The 13753-nt window shown below is 42.4% G+C and overlaps 1 protein-coding gene across 2 annotated transcripts; it reads right to left on the bottom strand.

The window, feature by feature from the left end:
* Positions 1–277: 277 nt before the first annotated feature.
* LOC306752655 (inosine-5'-monophosphate dehydrogenase 1b-like) lies at positions 278–13248 on the bottom strand. Of its 2 annotated transcripts, XM_079236448.1 has the most exons (16): positions 13122–13248; positions 11272–11370; positions 11019–11096; positions 7869–7917; positions 6278–6379; positions 6102–6176; positions 5438–5644; positions 5258–5345; positions 4959–5158; positions 4493–4583; positions 4274–4369; positions 3690–3833; positions 3372–3516; positions 3140–3283; positions 2971–3054; positions 278–2430 (listed from the first exon to the last, which is right to left on the bottom strand). In XM_079236448.1, the coding sequence occupies exons 2-16, from the start codon at positions 11367–11369 to the stop codon at positions 2409–2411; spliced, it is 1623 nt and encodes a 540-aa protein (XP_079092574.1). In that variant the 5' UTR covers position 11370; positions 13122–13248; the 3' UTR covers positions 278–2408. The 2 variants fall into 2 exon arrangements, with proteins under 2 accessions (XP_079092574.1, XP_079092573.1); XM_079236447.1 differs by lacking the exon at positions 13122–13248 and having other exon boundaries at positions 11019–11099.
* Positions 13249–13753: the final 505 nt, after the last annotated feature.

A 13753-nucleotide genomic window follows, 5' to 3' on the forward strand; every position in this document is an offset into this window, starting at 1 on the left:
TACATCTTACACGCAGTTCTGGTGACACAGCGCCCTCTACTGGAAAATAACACAATATGTTACCTTATCCTACAATTATCACCAATGGACTGCTTCTACATACACTGGCAGCATCTTCTATGACTTACTGTTTTATTTATGTTCAAACGTAACTTTGCTAAACATATTGTTTAATAAAGTGTCTTTTATAAAAATGTGTCTTTTACTGAAGTTTAGAAGTGACATCCAATGTGACTTTGCAGCTCAATTTCAATAAGACACAAGTCCATACTGGTTTGATTTATTTATTCTTGTTTTGCCATATTGAAAGCAAAAGCAACAAAACATTGAGTGTTTAACTGTAAACATGTGCTGAAGTGATATTCCTCAAAAATCCCAAACAATTTGAATGAATACTAAGTCTTTTCTGTCCATCTAAAAAGCCAACGCTTTTATTGTTTTGGTTGCAGAAGCTACTTCTGGCAACTGTAGCGGCTTCACAACATCCTGCAGGTGAAATCATACAAAAGTGCAGCAGAAAAAATTAAAACAAATGTAAACCTAATATCTCACTTATCACTATATCTGTGCTTTTTAGATGGACTAACAGAACCCAGTACTTTACAAATAAGACATTTAAAACAAAAACCTGAATTATCTTTAGATGGGAAACTGAAAACAAGCAGCAGTCATTTCCAACTGGATATAGGTATATATTTCTCCATATATTTTCATGTACATTTATTTTGCAATTTTGTCCAATTGCAAGGTTTTTTTTTCTGTCAAGTGAACCCTGTGCAGGGTAAATACATTATCACGGTAGAGGAATCAACTCAACTCTTACAATCTGGGAATTTTTATTAATAAAAAAAAAAAATTACATCTGGCCAAAAGGACATCCAGTCTGAAAATGTTAGAAAAGCCTACTCCTACACAAGCTGAATGATAAACACAAGTGACGCAGTTTTAAAGAAGGAAAAAAAAAAAGAGGCGAGAGGGTGTGTAGCATTTTGCTTTGTCCACTGAGCTGTCATGCAGCCTTTATCCATCCCCATTTCAAGGCATATCTCTGGTATAAAGAAACAAATTAAATCAAAAAGAAAAAATAAACAGTCACAAATAACCTATGCCACACTGTAGAGGATGCAGGAATGAAGTGACTAGGTAAAGAGCGACTTCTTGCGCCAATTTTGGTTTTGAAATTACAAAAGAAAAAAAAGTGTCAGAGGAAGCGTAAAGACACTTGGCAGTATATATGCAATTACAGGAACGCAGAATATAAATACAGCCATGTTTGGCTTCGTGAAAAAACTAACATGCATATCAAAATACGTCATGCGCAATTCAAAGCCCCCCCGAGACTATACAGGTTTAATATAAAGTTTGTTTTATCTAAAAGTATTCAAATTACGGGCAGAGAAATAGTCCTCATTTTGAACTATTCTTGATTGATGCAATACATTTTAGTTGTTTTTTTTCTTCTTCCAACATCTTCAAGATCTTCAGCTTTTGGTCCCTTCCATGCTCAGATGAACACTATGCACTGAAATGGGACACTGATTATTTGCCACGATGCCGTTGAAGGGAAAATGAATGCTCACAAAAGGTTAAGATTGTGGGTCTGGGTTCAGTCTATTGATTGAAGGGGACACCGATGGATACAAAGCCGACCGGAAAATTGGCACGGCCAATATCTCGTACCTCTGGATCCACGATACAGGGAAGTAAACAATATGCTATACAGCTACTGTTCATAAAGTAGCTTATACCTTAAATGACTTAAGAAAGGAAAAAAAACAATAGTAAGATTGCCATGAAACACCAATACACTTCACATAGACATACAAGTGTTTTGTCTTATATTCTGCATTTACTGGTGTGTTTAAGAGCTGGGATGGGAGAGGCTTCAGAAGGGGAGCGTGCTGTAAACGTGGATCCCAAAAAAAGCTTCTTTTTTTTCTTAAAAAGTAAAAAAGATAGGATGCTGATGTGATCTCCAATAACAAGTAAACACAGTGCACCTTCACTTTTGTTGTCCCAAGACACATTTTTAACTCTCACTCAGACGCACGCTACCCATGATTCACCACCCACACAGTTCATCCACTCACTACCGTCAACACGCACGCTAAATTGGGATCGGCTGCATACTCAAGATTTAGCGTGTCATTCCGAAAACCCTGATCCGCCACTTTTTGAGTGCAAAATCCCGGGGGGGGGGGGAAGAGAGAGAGAGAGAGAGAGAGAGAGAGAGAGAGAGAAAGTCGGTTGTCGGTTTGATGATCCACCGGCTGGGATCAGAGAGAGAGAGTAACGGTGGATACAACAGAGGAGAGGGCAGAGAGGGCGGTGCGTATTTTAGCAGAAGTGGCATTTTTAACATTTGGTCACTGTTAGACGTGCACCGATGATCTGCACTCCATCCCCGCTCAGTAAAGCCGCTTCTCGTAACTGTGGAGACAGAGAGAAATCGGGAGAGAAATCAGAGCATGTAAATCAGTGTATTGCTGCATTAAGTACGTTAACTGAGATTCACTTTAATTCATTAACTTGCATGTACTGGTAACATGTTTTCTGAATGCATTTGCAAAAAGGGTCTCTATGGAACGCACAGACATACAGTATGGGGACCAATAGCATTGTCCCGTCTTTCCCTCAACTATAGCAGGTTTATTTTCCATTGAAGCTTTTGCCAACGCTGAACAGGAAGAGCAGTACTATTGGAACCACTGTTTCTTAGCAACGTGAGGATGAAACCATCTATGGCTGTCAAAGAAACCACAAATTAGAGTTCCCCTTCCTGCTTCTGGGACTGACATTTTGTTTCTACCACAACAATTCAGTCCATCTTCCTTTTAAAAAAGGAGGGCGTTTGTTGTTGTTTCTTTGTGCATGATCCCTACAGAGGATAAAGTCCCAGAGTAAATACGTTTTTGGGAAGAAAATGTACGGTACAATGCAGAAAAGAGCTTTTATTTTTGTTGTACTTACGAGTGGAGTCCATGAACACCTCCCTCCACCTGTGCAGACATGGTCCTCTTTTCGAACTTCAGCTCTCCAGAGTACATCATGGAACTGTAAAAGATAGAAAGGTTATCAAACATAAAAGCACATAAAAGTTACCATCTGTATTATAACCAGAGACTCGCACACTACTCACCGGAGGACAGAGAGACTCTTTGCCCCGATGTCCTGGCAGCCGTGCTGTATACCAGCTATCAGGTAAGGGACGAACTTGTGGATGGAGCCCTTGTCCTGGATGGAGCCCGACACACCCTGGGCTACCTTCACGTTGTCGCCCTCACTGTGGAAACACATTCATCATTATTCCTCCTATGGAATCACAGTGTTTAACAGCTGCTGCTTTTCGCTAACTTTTGTTTCCCACTTACCTAAAATAGCGTTTCTGGCTGCTGGTGCTCTTCTCCATAGCGTCCAGGGAGCCCATGCCGCGGTACTTTTTCAGCCGCACACCGTCTGAGAAGAAGTACTCCCCTGGAGCCTCAGTGGTTGCAGCGAGCAACGAGCCCATCATTACTGGAGTGGGAGACAGGAGAGTATTATCTGTGTTCTTTTATTACCCAATCTAGCGGCATCGCTAGACTGCATTTCTCCAGGATTAAGAAACTATGAAATATGACTACGGAGATAAGGCCTTCCTTTCACAATGTTACAACACTCTCCATGTCATAATCTTTTTAAAATCTCACCAGTCGACGCTCCGAGAGACAGAGCCTTCACCACGTGGCCCACGGTCTGAATGCCGCCGTCAGCGATAACGGGCACGCCGAAGCGCCTGGCGTACTCGGCTACCTTGTACACCGAGGTCCCCTGGGGCCGTCCACATGCCATGACTGGAAGACAGAAAGCATATCTGACATGACTGCCATGGAATCAGATGAGCTAAACAACAGTCAATAAACACAGTCACACACACACAAACAATAACAAGCAGCATCTATTTTAGTGGGGACTAATGGAGTTATTTTAGGTTGCTGTCCTCTTGCTTCAAAGCGTGTCTTCTGTTCTTGATGAGGAACGTGACCCAATCTGAGCACAAGAGGCTGGTCCCCATGGTTACCGAGAATGAGGCCTTGGTAGATCACCATGACAACTAGGAGGGTCTTGGGGTATTTTTTTTTTTTTTAGCATTAGCAACGGATGGCCTTTTCTTTTCACTATAGCGCAAATTAAATTTATGTAAATGTAATTTCCGGTACTCTGGTAACAAAAGAAGAGAAAACGTGCTGCGACTGTGTTTATGGGATGGCATTGAGCAAAGAAGGTCAAGTACCTTCCTGCGTGATGCAGATGGAGCCGCAGCCCATGCCGACTCTCAGAGCATCGATACCAGCGTCGATCAGATTCTTGGCCTGGGCCGCTGTGACCACTGTCGGTAAAAGAGGAAGAAAAGGGGCAGATATGTTTTGCAAACTGTTAGCTTTTGTTGGCTGGCAAAAAAAAAAAACTAAATCAAAGTCATTAGGCAACAGCAGCAACAAGCGGAACTCACCGTTTCCTCCCACCACTTGTAATTCTAGATACTTCTGTTTAATATAATTTATCATGTTGATTTGATACACCGAGTTGCCTTGTGAAGAGTCCTGGGGATGCAAAAACATTCATGAGTAAAGTTCACTGTCATGGACCCGAGGAGTCAGCAGTCTTAACAGAAAACTAAGAAACGCATGCAGTGTGTGCATCATGCAGGCATATTTCACGTGCAGGAAACATTCTGTTCTTCATACTTGTAAATTAAGACAGTAATGGTATATATTTTAACAATGTATTGTTAAGTATTTACTTAAAGCTCCCAGTAAAATATAGTATGCAGAGGCATAGAATTTCCACCGTATGAACATACCCTCTCCCCAAGTATCAGTTGTAATCCGCTGTGAAAAACATGCATTTTTAGGCAATCTCTGCTTAGACAATGACCTAACTTTGGTCCAAGCCTCCTTAACAATCCAACGACCCACCAGCACAACGACATCCACTCCAGCCTGCACTAACAGGTCCAGTCGGTATTTGTCGTCCTCCCTGGTGCCGATGGCGGCGCCACAGAGCAGCTGTTTGCGTGAGTCTTTGGAGGCCAGCGGGTAGTCCCTGTTCTTCTTCAGATCCGTCCTGGCAATAATGGCCACCAGCTCGTCGTTATTGTTTACAATGGGAAGCTTGCCTGGTTGTGGAGAAAGTTAAAGTTGGGGTTAATAAATTGCATGAAAGTGACCAAAATTCAACGACAAAAAGCTGCCGCCACACATGAACTTCTAATCACCTTTTTTACTGCGCTGCAGAATATCATTGGCTTCTTTTAGGGTAACACCGGCCGGAGCCACGACCAACTCCTCCCTCTTTGTCATGACCTTGGGGATGACAAGCAGGAAGCAATCAAATGAGAGGAACGTTTGTAAACTGGATGATCGGTTTTCTTAAAAAGTAAATTAACGATACACACCTCTTCCAGAGGTTTGCTGTGGTCTTTCTCAGAAAGGAAGTCAATGTCTCGGGAGGTGACGATGCCCACCAGTTTGCTGCCCATTTTGCCCGTCTCTGTGACCGGAATACCAGAGAAGCCGTGTCTTACTTTGGCCTCAAACACATCCCCGACTGTGTGGCGCGGACTCATCACAACAGGGTCTGTGATAAAACCCTGCTCAAACCTCTGGAGACCAAGAGAAACCAAAAGGAATTATTACTATTGCTACATTCCCCACCCCTCCGCTTTATTTGTGCAAAGCAGCGCAAAACAAATCACAGCAGGACACCAAACAACAAGTACAAGTTAATAAGCAAATAGAAAAAAACTATTAATATACAAATCACACACACACACGCACACACAGAAGATGATTACCATAACCTAGGAGGAGAGATCAAGATATGGGTCATGCAAGAGTCAAGTTAGGTTGGTGAAGGTTTATACTTTAGTCCTTTTGGTGTAAATATAAATTTGTACAGGTATGCAAGTGCGTCATGGTAAAAACAACAATAATTCCATTAAAAAAAATCAAACATGAGTAAGCATTGGACTTAACTACACAATGCTGAGATAGCGTGACATAAAATGTAAAGAAGATGGTTGTACATATGAAGAAGAATCATTTATCATCATTATTTACCTTAACCTTGCGGACCTCATTGGCTTGAAATTCTGGTGTGCAGTTGTGGTGAATGATGCCAATGCCTCCCATAAGCTACCAAATGAAATAAAATAAAAACAATTTCAGAATTGAATTAGACAATAAATGAAAATTGGTGCTTCCGTAATAGCAGTTTTGGCGAAGCAGTGTCTTACCGCCATAGCAATAGCCATAGCCGACTCTGTGACCGTGTCCATGGGGGAGGAGATGAGAGGGGTCTTCAATGTGATCTTCCTGGTCAGCGCTGACGTCAGGTCCTAAGAGACACAAAGAGGGGCATGCACTCTTTAATGTCTTCACAGGTTTGTTTCTGGAGGTCTGCACATGAACCACCAGGGGGCAGACTAAACTTGGCAGATTCAATATACTGTAGTAGTTCATATTTTCTAATATGTTTCAGTGACAGCAAAGGAGTCACTTGAGGTCACATTCATTTACAATTGGTGTACGTTAGAGCTCCTTTCACATAAAATGTACATCATGTCAGTTTGTGTGTTCATCTGTGACACAAGATGTCTATAGTGAATAAGATGCAAGGGCCATCACAACCACAGTCCTCCATACCACTGTATCTCCGACTTTAACATCTTGCCGATTCCCACAACAGCCGTCACCCGCTACTGTTATCTTCGACCACGCGTGTGTGAAAACACTGACATTCTTTGCACATGGGAAACCAGCAAATGAGTTCTGTGGTGTCCAAGCGTCCCCTCCTTATCGGTGGCAGACAAACTACGGAGGCTTATCTCAGGGGTGTTCACGGCCAAGTCAGGACCTAACACCACGTCTCCATTTAGAGAGCACAGCTGCACTAGCCTGCTAAATTCAACCGAGCGCTAGGACGGCAGGTCAAGAACATCACAAACCCGGGAATTTTCCACAACACCTCCACGCACATGCGTCACCTTACAGTGTGAGCACAAACGATACGGAGTATATTGGAGATTTCTGTCCGATTTACAGAGTTACTGTGTGAATATAAACTGCTCCATTCAAAGCTGCGACAGAGGTCAAATGTGGAAGCATTTGTTATTCAAGCCTGAATAAAACTAGGGCATGGCAAAGACTGTTGAGACAACAAGCCCATGACAACATGGCGATGCAGGCAAGCATCTCGCACAGCATCGAAAGCCCTCTATAACTAAAAGGAAGAAGAAAAAAAGAGATTAGAGATACATTAATTAAAAGGACTGCCGAGATGGACAAAGCAGAAGAGAGGAATTTCATCTGAAGCCCAGAGATTAACTCTTCTGTCATCTGCCGAGAGATGTGGACGAGCAACCGACCAGACAAATGTAAACACACGGGTGAGGCAGCAGCCAGTGGGTGACCACATAGGGCAAAAATAGCAAAAATAGCAGGGCAGTGGGGGAAGAGAAGAAATGATGCAGACGGTTTTAAAAAAAAAAAAGGGACAAAAACAAGACTGTTTTTTTGTAAGAGCTGCCATTATGACACACTGTTGCAGTCTGGGATAGAGAGGCTTATTTTTAAATTAAATTTAAAAAGAGAGACTGCTATACGGCTGATGGTTTAGGACTCGGCCAAGAGCGCTGCGTCTGCCGACACATTAACTATCATGGAGGGGTGCGGAAGAAACAGAAGTGATTGCCTCGTCTTTTATAGTGCCTGAGAAAGTCTCTTCTCAGATGCGGCGGATACTTGCAACAATCTTCTGAAACAACCAACGACCTTACGTGCCCTTTTGTATTCTCAAAGATGTCCTTCGCGCGTAGGTGTACTCACCACTTCGTCTGAGGTGAAGTCGATGAAGCCAGGTAATATCAGGAAGTCACTGAAAGACATAAACAAGATGTGAAGTAAGGGCCCGGTGTGACTTTGCATGGTTGGTGTGAAATCCTTTAAAATACCAAGAGCTAAAGAGTCCCTCGTGTTGAAAACATTGTGAATATTTGTGGTTTATTCTGCAAAATATCTTCAAGAAAAACAGAATTGAGCATGTTTTCTTATTCCTACCTTACGAGTAGCGCATGGGGTGAATAGAAAAGCAATTGAATGTGACTGCTATTGAACAAGACTGTGTTTTAAAAAAGAAAACTGAGTCGTAAGGGGCCATAACAGAACAACAAAAAATATTAGTAAGACATTTAATTGGTTCGTCATTGCCTGCTCTCTTTCTACTCGTTTCCTTCAGAATACCAATTTTAACTAGCCTGCAACCTATTGCTGGATACTCTTTTTATGTCTCCTCACGGTTCCCAGAATATTACTAAGTAGGGTAGTGGCCGAGCACAGACACAGTGTGGCTGGGTCACGCTGTGTCCTGTAAAAGCTACAGTTGATCTCACTCAGCTCTTGGACTGTATAAACACCACGAGCAGGTACAAGGATGAGATAAGTGGGAGTGCGAGACGCAGGAATGGTGCGTTTGTTTTTCAACCAGAACCTCGAGTGGTTTTTGTAGGTGGGTGTGAAAACAGGGCAGGGAACGGACGGAAAGATGCAGGAACAAGGGAGGCTTTGTATGCCACGTGGACGTTGGAGGAAGCTTGAGGTGGTGGGGTGGGGAGACACAGTGTGGGTGTGTGAAACAGGTACAAGGTGAGCAGTACAGGCGGACAATGGATGACAGTGAAAGTAGAGGGCTGACACACTGTAACAGATCTGTGTGTGTGGAAAAGGAAGATCTTCTTACTATTCTACTATAAAGGGAGGAGTCCCGTTTGTGTGGTTGTTTGCTTCCCCCTCACTTTAGAGTCCAAACATCCACAAACATCAGCGTGGGGACGCACAGGAAGTCCAGCACACATCTGCTCGCATTTAGCAGCCGCCACAAACCTCAGCCGCTATATTTTGCGGCTCACGGGGCTGCACCTTCTGACTCGTGGGGGAGGTCAGCGCTACACCAGAGCTCATCGTGTCGGATTTGAATTCCAAAACGCCAACACTGGCTCGGTGATGCCTTATTATGGTTCTCGTTTTGAATGTTTAATGTAGACAAATGCATGAGCCAGAGGCCTGAACAGATCTGCCTTCGTTTGTGCCGATGCCTCTTCTTGCCTGGGCATAAAAATACAAAATAAAAAAGCACTCCCCTCAAAACATCATCCAAAAGCAGCTGAGAGCATGGCCCTCAGTATTTTTCGCTGGTGGACGATATTATTACACTAGTTAGCAGCAGGGATGCATCTGCTACGGCTCTGTAAGAAGTAAAACAATGAGAAATACAGTAGGTGCTCTTATGCCAGACCCACGTCTGAGATCATCAACTACGGTTGGTATCAAATGATTGTTTTAAGATGACTTGGTTTGCCAAGTGACTCGACCGTATAGAGCGATTTTTACGCGTCATTATAAAGATACAGTGTGTGATCAGTGAACATCCTGGACAGACTGTTGAGTCCACAAGGCCCACAGCATGTAGCCGAGTAGTATAAGGTGCATGGTTTAAATGATATGGTTGAGTTGAAGTAGTCTTATGTGAATGCCGGTGACCATGTATTTAACCAGCAGCCTGTGGCATAGGAGGCACTTTAACTTTTTTACGTGCATAAACTACAGTTCATCATCTTGACTCATAAAGGAAAGCTAACAACTAGGAACTCTGAAAGTCGGCCATCTCTTTCACTTTCTAGGCCATTTCAATAGTGACAGAAAAGTGTAGTTCAAAAGTAGCTTTGATTAAAAAGAAGATGTACCTAGTTTAAAAAAGGTCAAAATGATGCAGAAACACATTTCCCTCACTGTTTCCGTCTTCCGGTGTCTCACTTGCTTTAGATGGCTTACTTCCTTTACCCCGAACATAACAAAAGAGATAAATTAGCAACATCCTGTTGAATTGGATTCTTAGATTCAGAACCTGAGATAAGAGTCTAAGTTGATCAAGTAATTTTGGAGATTTAACAGATATATATTACCAAAAACGTGGTCAGCAAATATTATTGTGCTTCTAAGAAGTCTAACAATAGAAGTTGAACCAACCCGATCAACCCCAGTTGCTCCTGCAGTCCACATGATGTCAATTCAGGCCATCATGTGCACAAACCTTCCTTTGGCCGTGATGCACTTCATTACAGTGTGGAGCGGGTTGTTCAATCACATGCGGACACACTCAAACACTATTAACGTTTTCTATTCAATTAGCGTCTGTAATAGCAGGCGCAGCGTGATCAGTGTAGTTGTAGATAAATTACGGGGTTTTTTGCACTGACAATTAGGAGAAATATCTACTATATACCAGAGAGAATCATACATTGACTAATGGTCTTTCAGGGAGCGCTGATCATAAGCATTGATTGTGGTGGTTGTTAGTGTCTGTTCAAGAGGTAAAGCACTGCAAAGGATTCAGGAGAAAGTTCAAGCTGCTACGACTGAGTTACACGATGCTTTGCTTCTTGTCATTTAGAATTTATAAAAATTAAAAGGGGTGAGTTCAAGGATTATTAAAAGACAAGTTCAGACAAAATGCATGATGAGTTCAAATACAAAGCAGGTTTTGTTCATCACCAGAATGTGTACCAGAGCTGAGTGAGGATAACACAAAAAGGTGAGAGAAAGTAATGCTCGATTGGTGATTTAATCAAAGAAAAGTGTGTGTTTTTAAGAAAGGGCATGAGCTGCTCTGACATGCATGGTGCATTCACAGAACAGATCATGCCCTTTGATGGTTAGTTGAAGGTAATCATGCAGTTATGTCCAATGGAAGCAAATTTGATCCCCATGACTAAAATCATATTGAGCCCCCCTTTTATCTCCTGCATTCATGCACTTTCATGACACCAGATTGAGATTTTTGGTATGGTTTGTTTCAGTTAAAGTAAAGTTGCTTTAGAAGGACTGTCATTTGCTTCCCCTTTATAAATTCACTCTTTGGAGAGACAAAGGATTTTTAACAGCACAGTTTCAAAACAGTTTGAAGATGACTGTTTTACTCACTTGTAAGTCAACCCATCTCCTTTAGAGCATAGCTCTTCAGCCGTATGACCATCGGAGACAACGCACTGTTGGTCAGATCTGCTGGTTCAAAACGTGTTGGCCATTACAAAGCACTGCTGCGTACACGTCACCCACCATTGCGCGCAGGTGAGGGTTTTTATTAAAATAAGGAGACCTAACTTTGAATGAATTTAATTTTACTGAGATTTCTTGGAAAAATCTAAATCAAAGATTGTGATGAAGGGAAACTTACTTGTACGTAAGGCCATCTCCGACTGAGAAAAGCTGCTGAGCAGAGAGTCCATCTTCAGGGACGTATCCCGTACCACCGCTGATCAAGTAATCCGCCATGCTGCCAAATGATAAAGAGAAGCAACTTCAGATCAACTGTGCAGCCCAAGACTCGGACAAAGATGTGCATCTAAAAGAAAGACAGTAGAAGGATGCTCTGCAAGAACACTTGGCATCCACTTTGCAGGCAGAGCTTTAGTGACCTTCTCACAGGAAGACATAACCATAGCAACATCAACATCCCACAGCCAGTGGCAGGTCAGTGCGCCTGCGCGACGGACGCAAGCTGCGACCACTTCATACGTTTGCAAAAACAGGCCAATAATAATAATAATCCAGTAATAAACTCGTCATAATGTTATACACGTTTAATTCAGACATTGTTTTTATGACTGCTGCGGATATATCACGGGACGTTATGTAACATTATATATCACAAACATATATACGTCACTGTGAAAAAATAAAATGTCTACTGTGATTTAGTGCCGAGCGAATTTATGAATCTACTTCTAAATTATTAATGCCATTACTATTCTCAAAACATAAAATCGTGCGCATATGGCGTATGACATCAGTGCAATAATCCCCACGTGAGCGCCTGTGAAGCAAAACCTGGCCGTATGACCCACTTACATTTAACTGAACGGATAGCTAGGACTATACCAGGTTTAAAAAAATTGAAAAGGAAAACAAGCTTATCAATTGTAACGTTGTCTGAAAAAAAAAGAAAAAGAAAAAAAGAACACGACATCCTCCACATGTGTTGTCTCAACTGGAACGGGACGTCTCGTTACTGGCCTGATGACCTGCATTGCATTATCAGTAGCTGCCAAACATTAGCTGCCTTGGCACTGCACACCCTTAGTTAACACAACGTACCAGCGTTACATGTTTACAGTAAGGAGGATACGCAACACCCTTGCTTTGTATCTACTGTTTGATTATGATCCATGCTAGTCCCCATGTTAGCCTCCTCACATCACCTCGAAAGCAAACATCCGATTAAACAGACCATTGCATTTTGAAAACCGATACAAAGCATGCCGAATGGAAGAGGGGCTCTTTTTGTTCACTATAGGATCCAACATACTTGTCTACCCCATATAACGCCGATTAAAAGAACAGAGGCAAAATTATTTCGCTGGAGTTTTGATGAGAGTTTGGTGTTGCGTTCAGGTGTAGGTCGAGTACATGCCGACAGAACGTGTGGGCGTTCTGTTCGATACAATTAATGTAGCGTTTTCATAAAAAACAAAGCAGACGCGAGGGACTCAATTAACGTGCACTTACAATTGTTTAGCATCATTACCAGTAAAGTTCAACGAAATAAACATTAATGTCACTAAACGTTATCGTTGTCTGTGTACAGTCGCCGCACCATCGCACTGTCTTCGTAACGGGTCAGATAACCGTGCGGCTACAATGTTACTCTTTTAATACAAGTAGATACACTTTACCCCGTTTGCGCTACAACAACAATAAAAAGCACCCCAATTGGTGCCGATGTGTTAATAATCCACGTATGTGCACGCAAACGCAACTTCTGGCAGACCACACATGAGCCGAGTCCAGCAAGGCTTTACTTGCAGACATGTGGGAGCAGCAGTTAGCATTTAGCATTAACATCAGCGGTCTGGTTGTTATTTTTTGGCGTGGCACAATGAAAAAAAATGCTCCCGAGCTTAAAGCAAGCTTTTGTTCCACCCTTTAGTGAAACAGGAAATACCGTGGTCTGAGAGTACGTGGCTTCTGAAACCAGCGTGCACAATATTCCCCCCACACTTCACCGAGTTACGTTCGCTAGCTAACCTTTTTGGAGCTGATGCCCACGTTGACCAAGGGGAAGCAACTTTCCAGCTGTGAAGCTACCGAAAACCACGCTCTCAAACACGGCAATAGACGCGGTGCGTTTCCTTCTACCCCGAAGAAACAAAACTGATGGAGAGAGAGGAAGAGGAAAAAAAGGGAGTCGCTCGGTGCTCCAAGATGTGAAAGTACTGGCTAGCAGTCAAGTGAATCAGAAGTGATTGCCTGTCGCTGCAGACAGTGCGTGTTTGGTGCTATGTACTGGCAGCGGCGTCACATCCCCTCTCCTCCTTTCAGAGGCGTGTTTAACCCTCTGCTTTTTTTTGGGTGAAGGAAAAATGGTTAACTAGTTTTCTCGTTCTACGTGGACGTTTCGCTCTCTGTCATGCTGCCGGACCGGTTTATCACAGCTGCCTGCGGTGCATTACAGTTTATTTAGTTGTTTGCATTTTGAATGCAGGATTTGTACTTGTTATCTCTACTGTCGTCTCTGTTGTCTTTAATTATGTCTAATGTCTCTTATGTCTCTCTTATTAATATTAAAACATAATGATGATAACTTATTAAAACATAAAAACATTTTATTCAGAAATATCTAAAACATAAAATATTAAAACATAATAATGTCTCTTGTG

Source organism: Taurulus bubalis, assembly GCF_910589615.1.
Source record: "Taurulus bubalis genome assembly, chromosome: 20".
In the NCBI taxonomy this organism is placed as follows: domain Eukaryota; kingdom Metazoa; phylum Chordata; class Actinopteri; order Perciformes; family Cottidae; genus Taurulus; species Taurulus bubalis.

Excerpts from the sequence above, each read along its gene's own strand:
- LOC306752655 (XM_079236447.1), bottom strand. The coding sequence starts at position 11,369 with ATGGCGGATTACTTGATCAGCGGTGGTACGGGATACGTCCCTGAAGAT. Across the intron at positions 6,380-7,868 it reads ACTTCACCTCAGACGAAGTG|GACCTGACGTCAGCGCTGAC; the intron begins GTGAGTACACCT and ends TGTGTCTCTTAG. Across the intron at positions 3,834-4,273 it reads CATCTGCATCACGCAGGAAG|TCATGGCATGTGGACGGCCC; the intron begins GTACTTGACCTT and ends TCTGTCTTCCAG.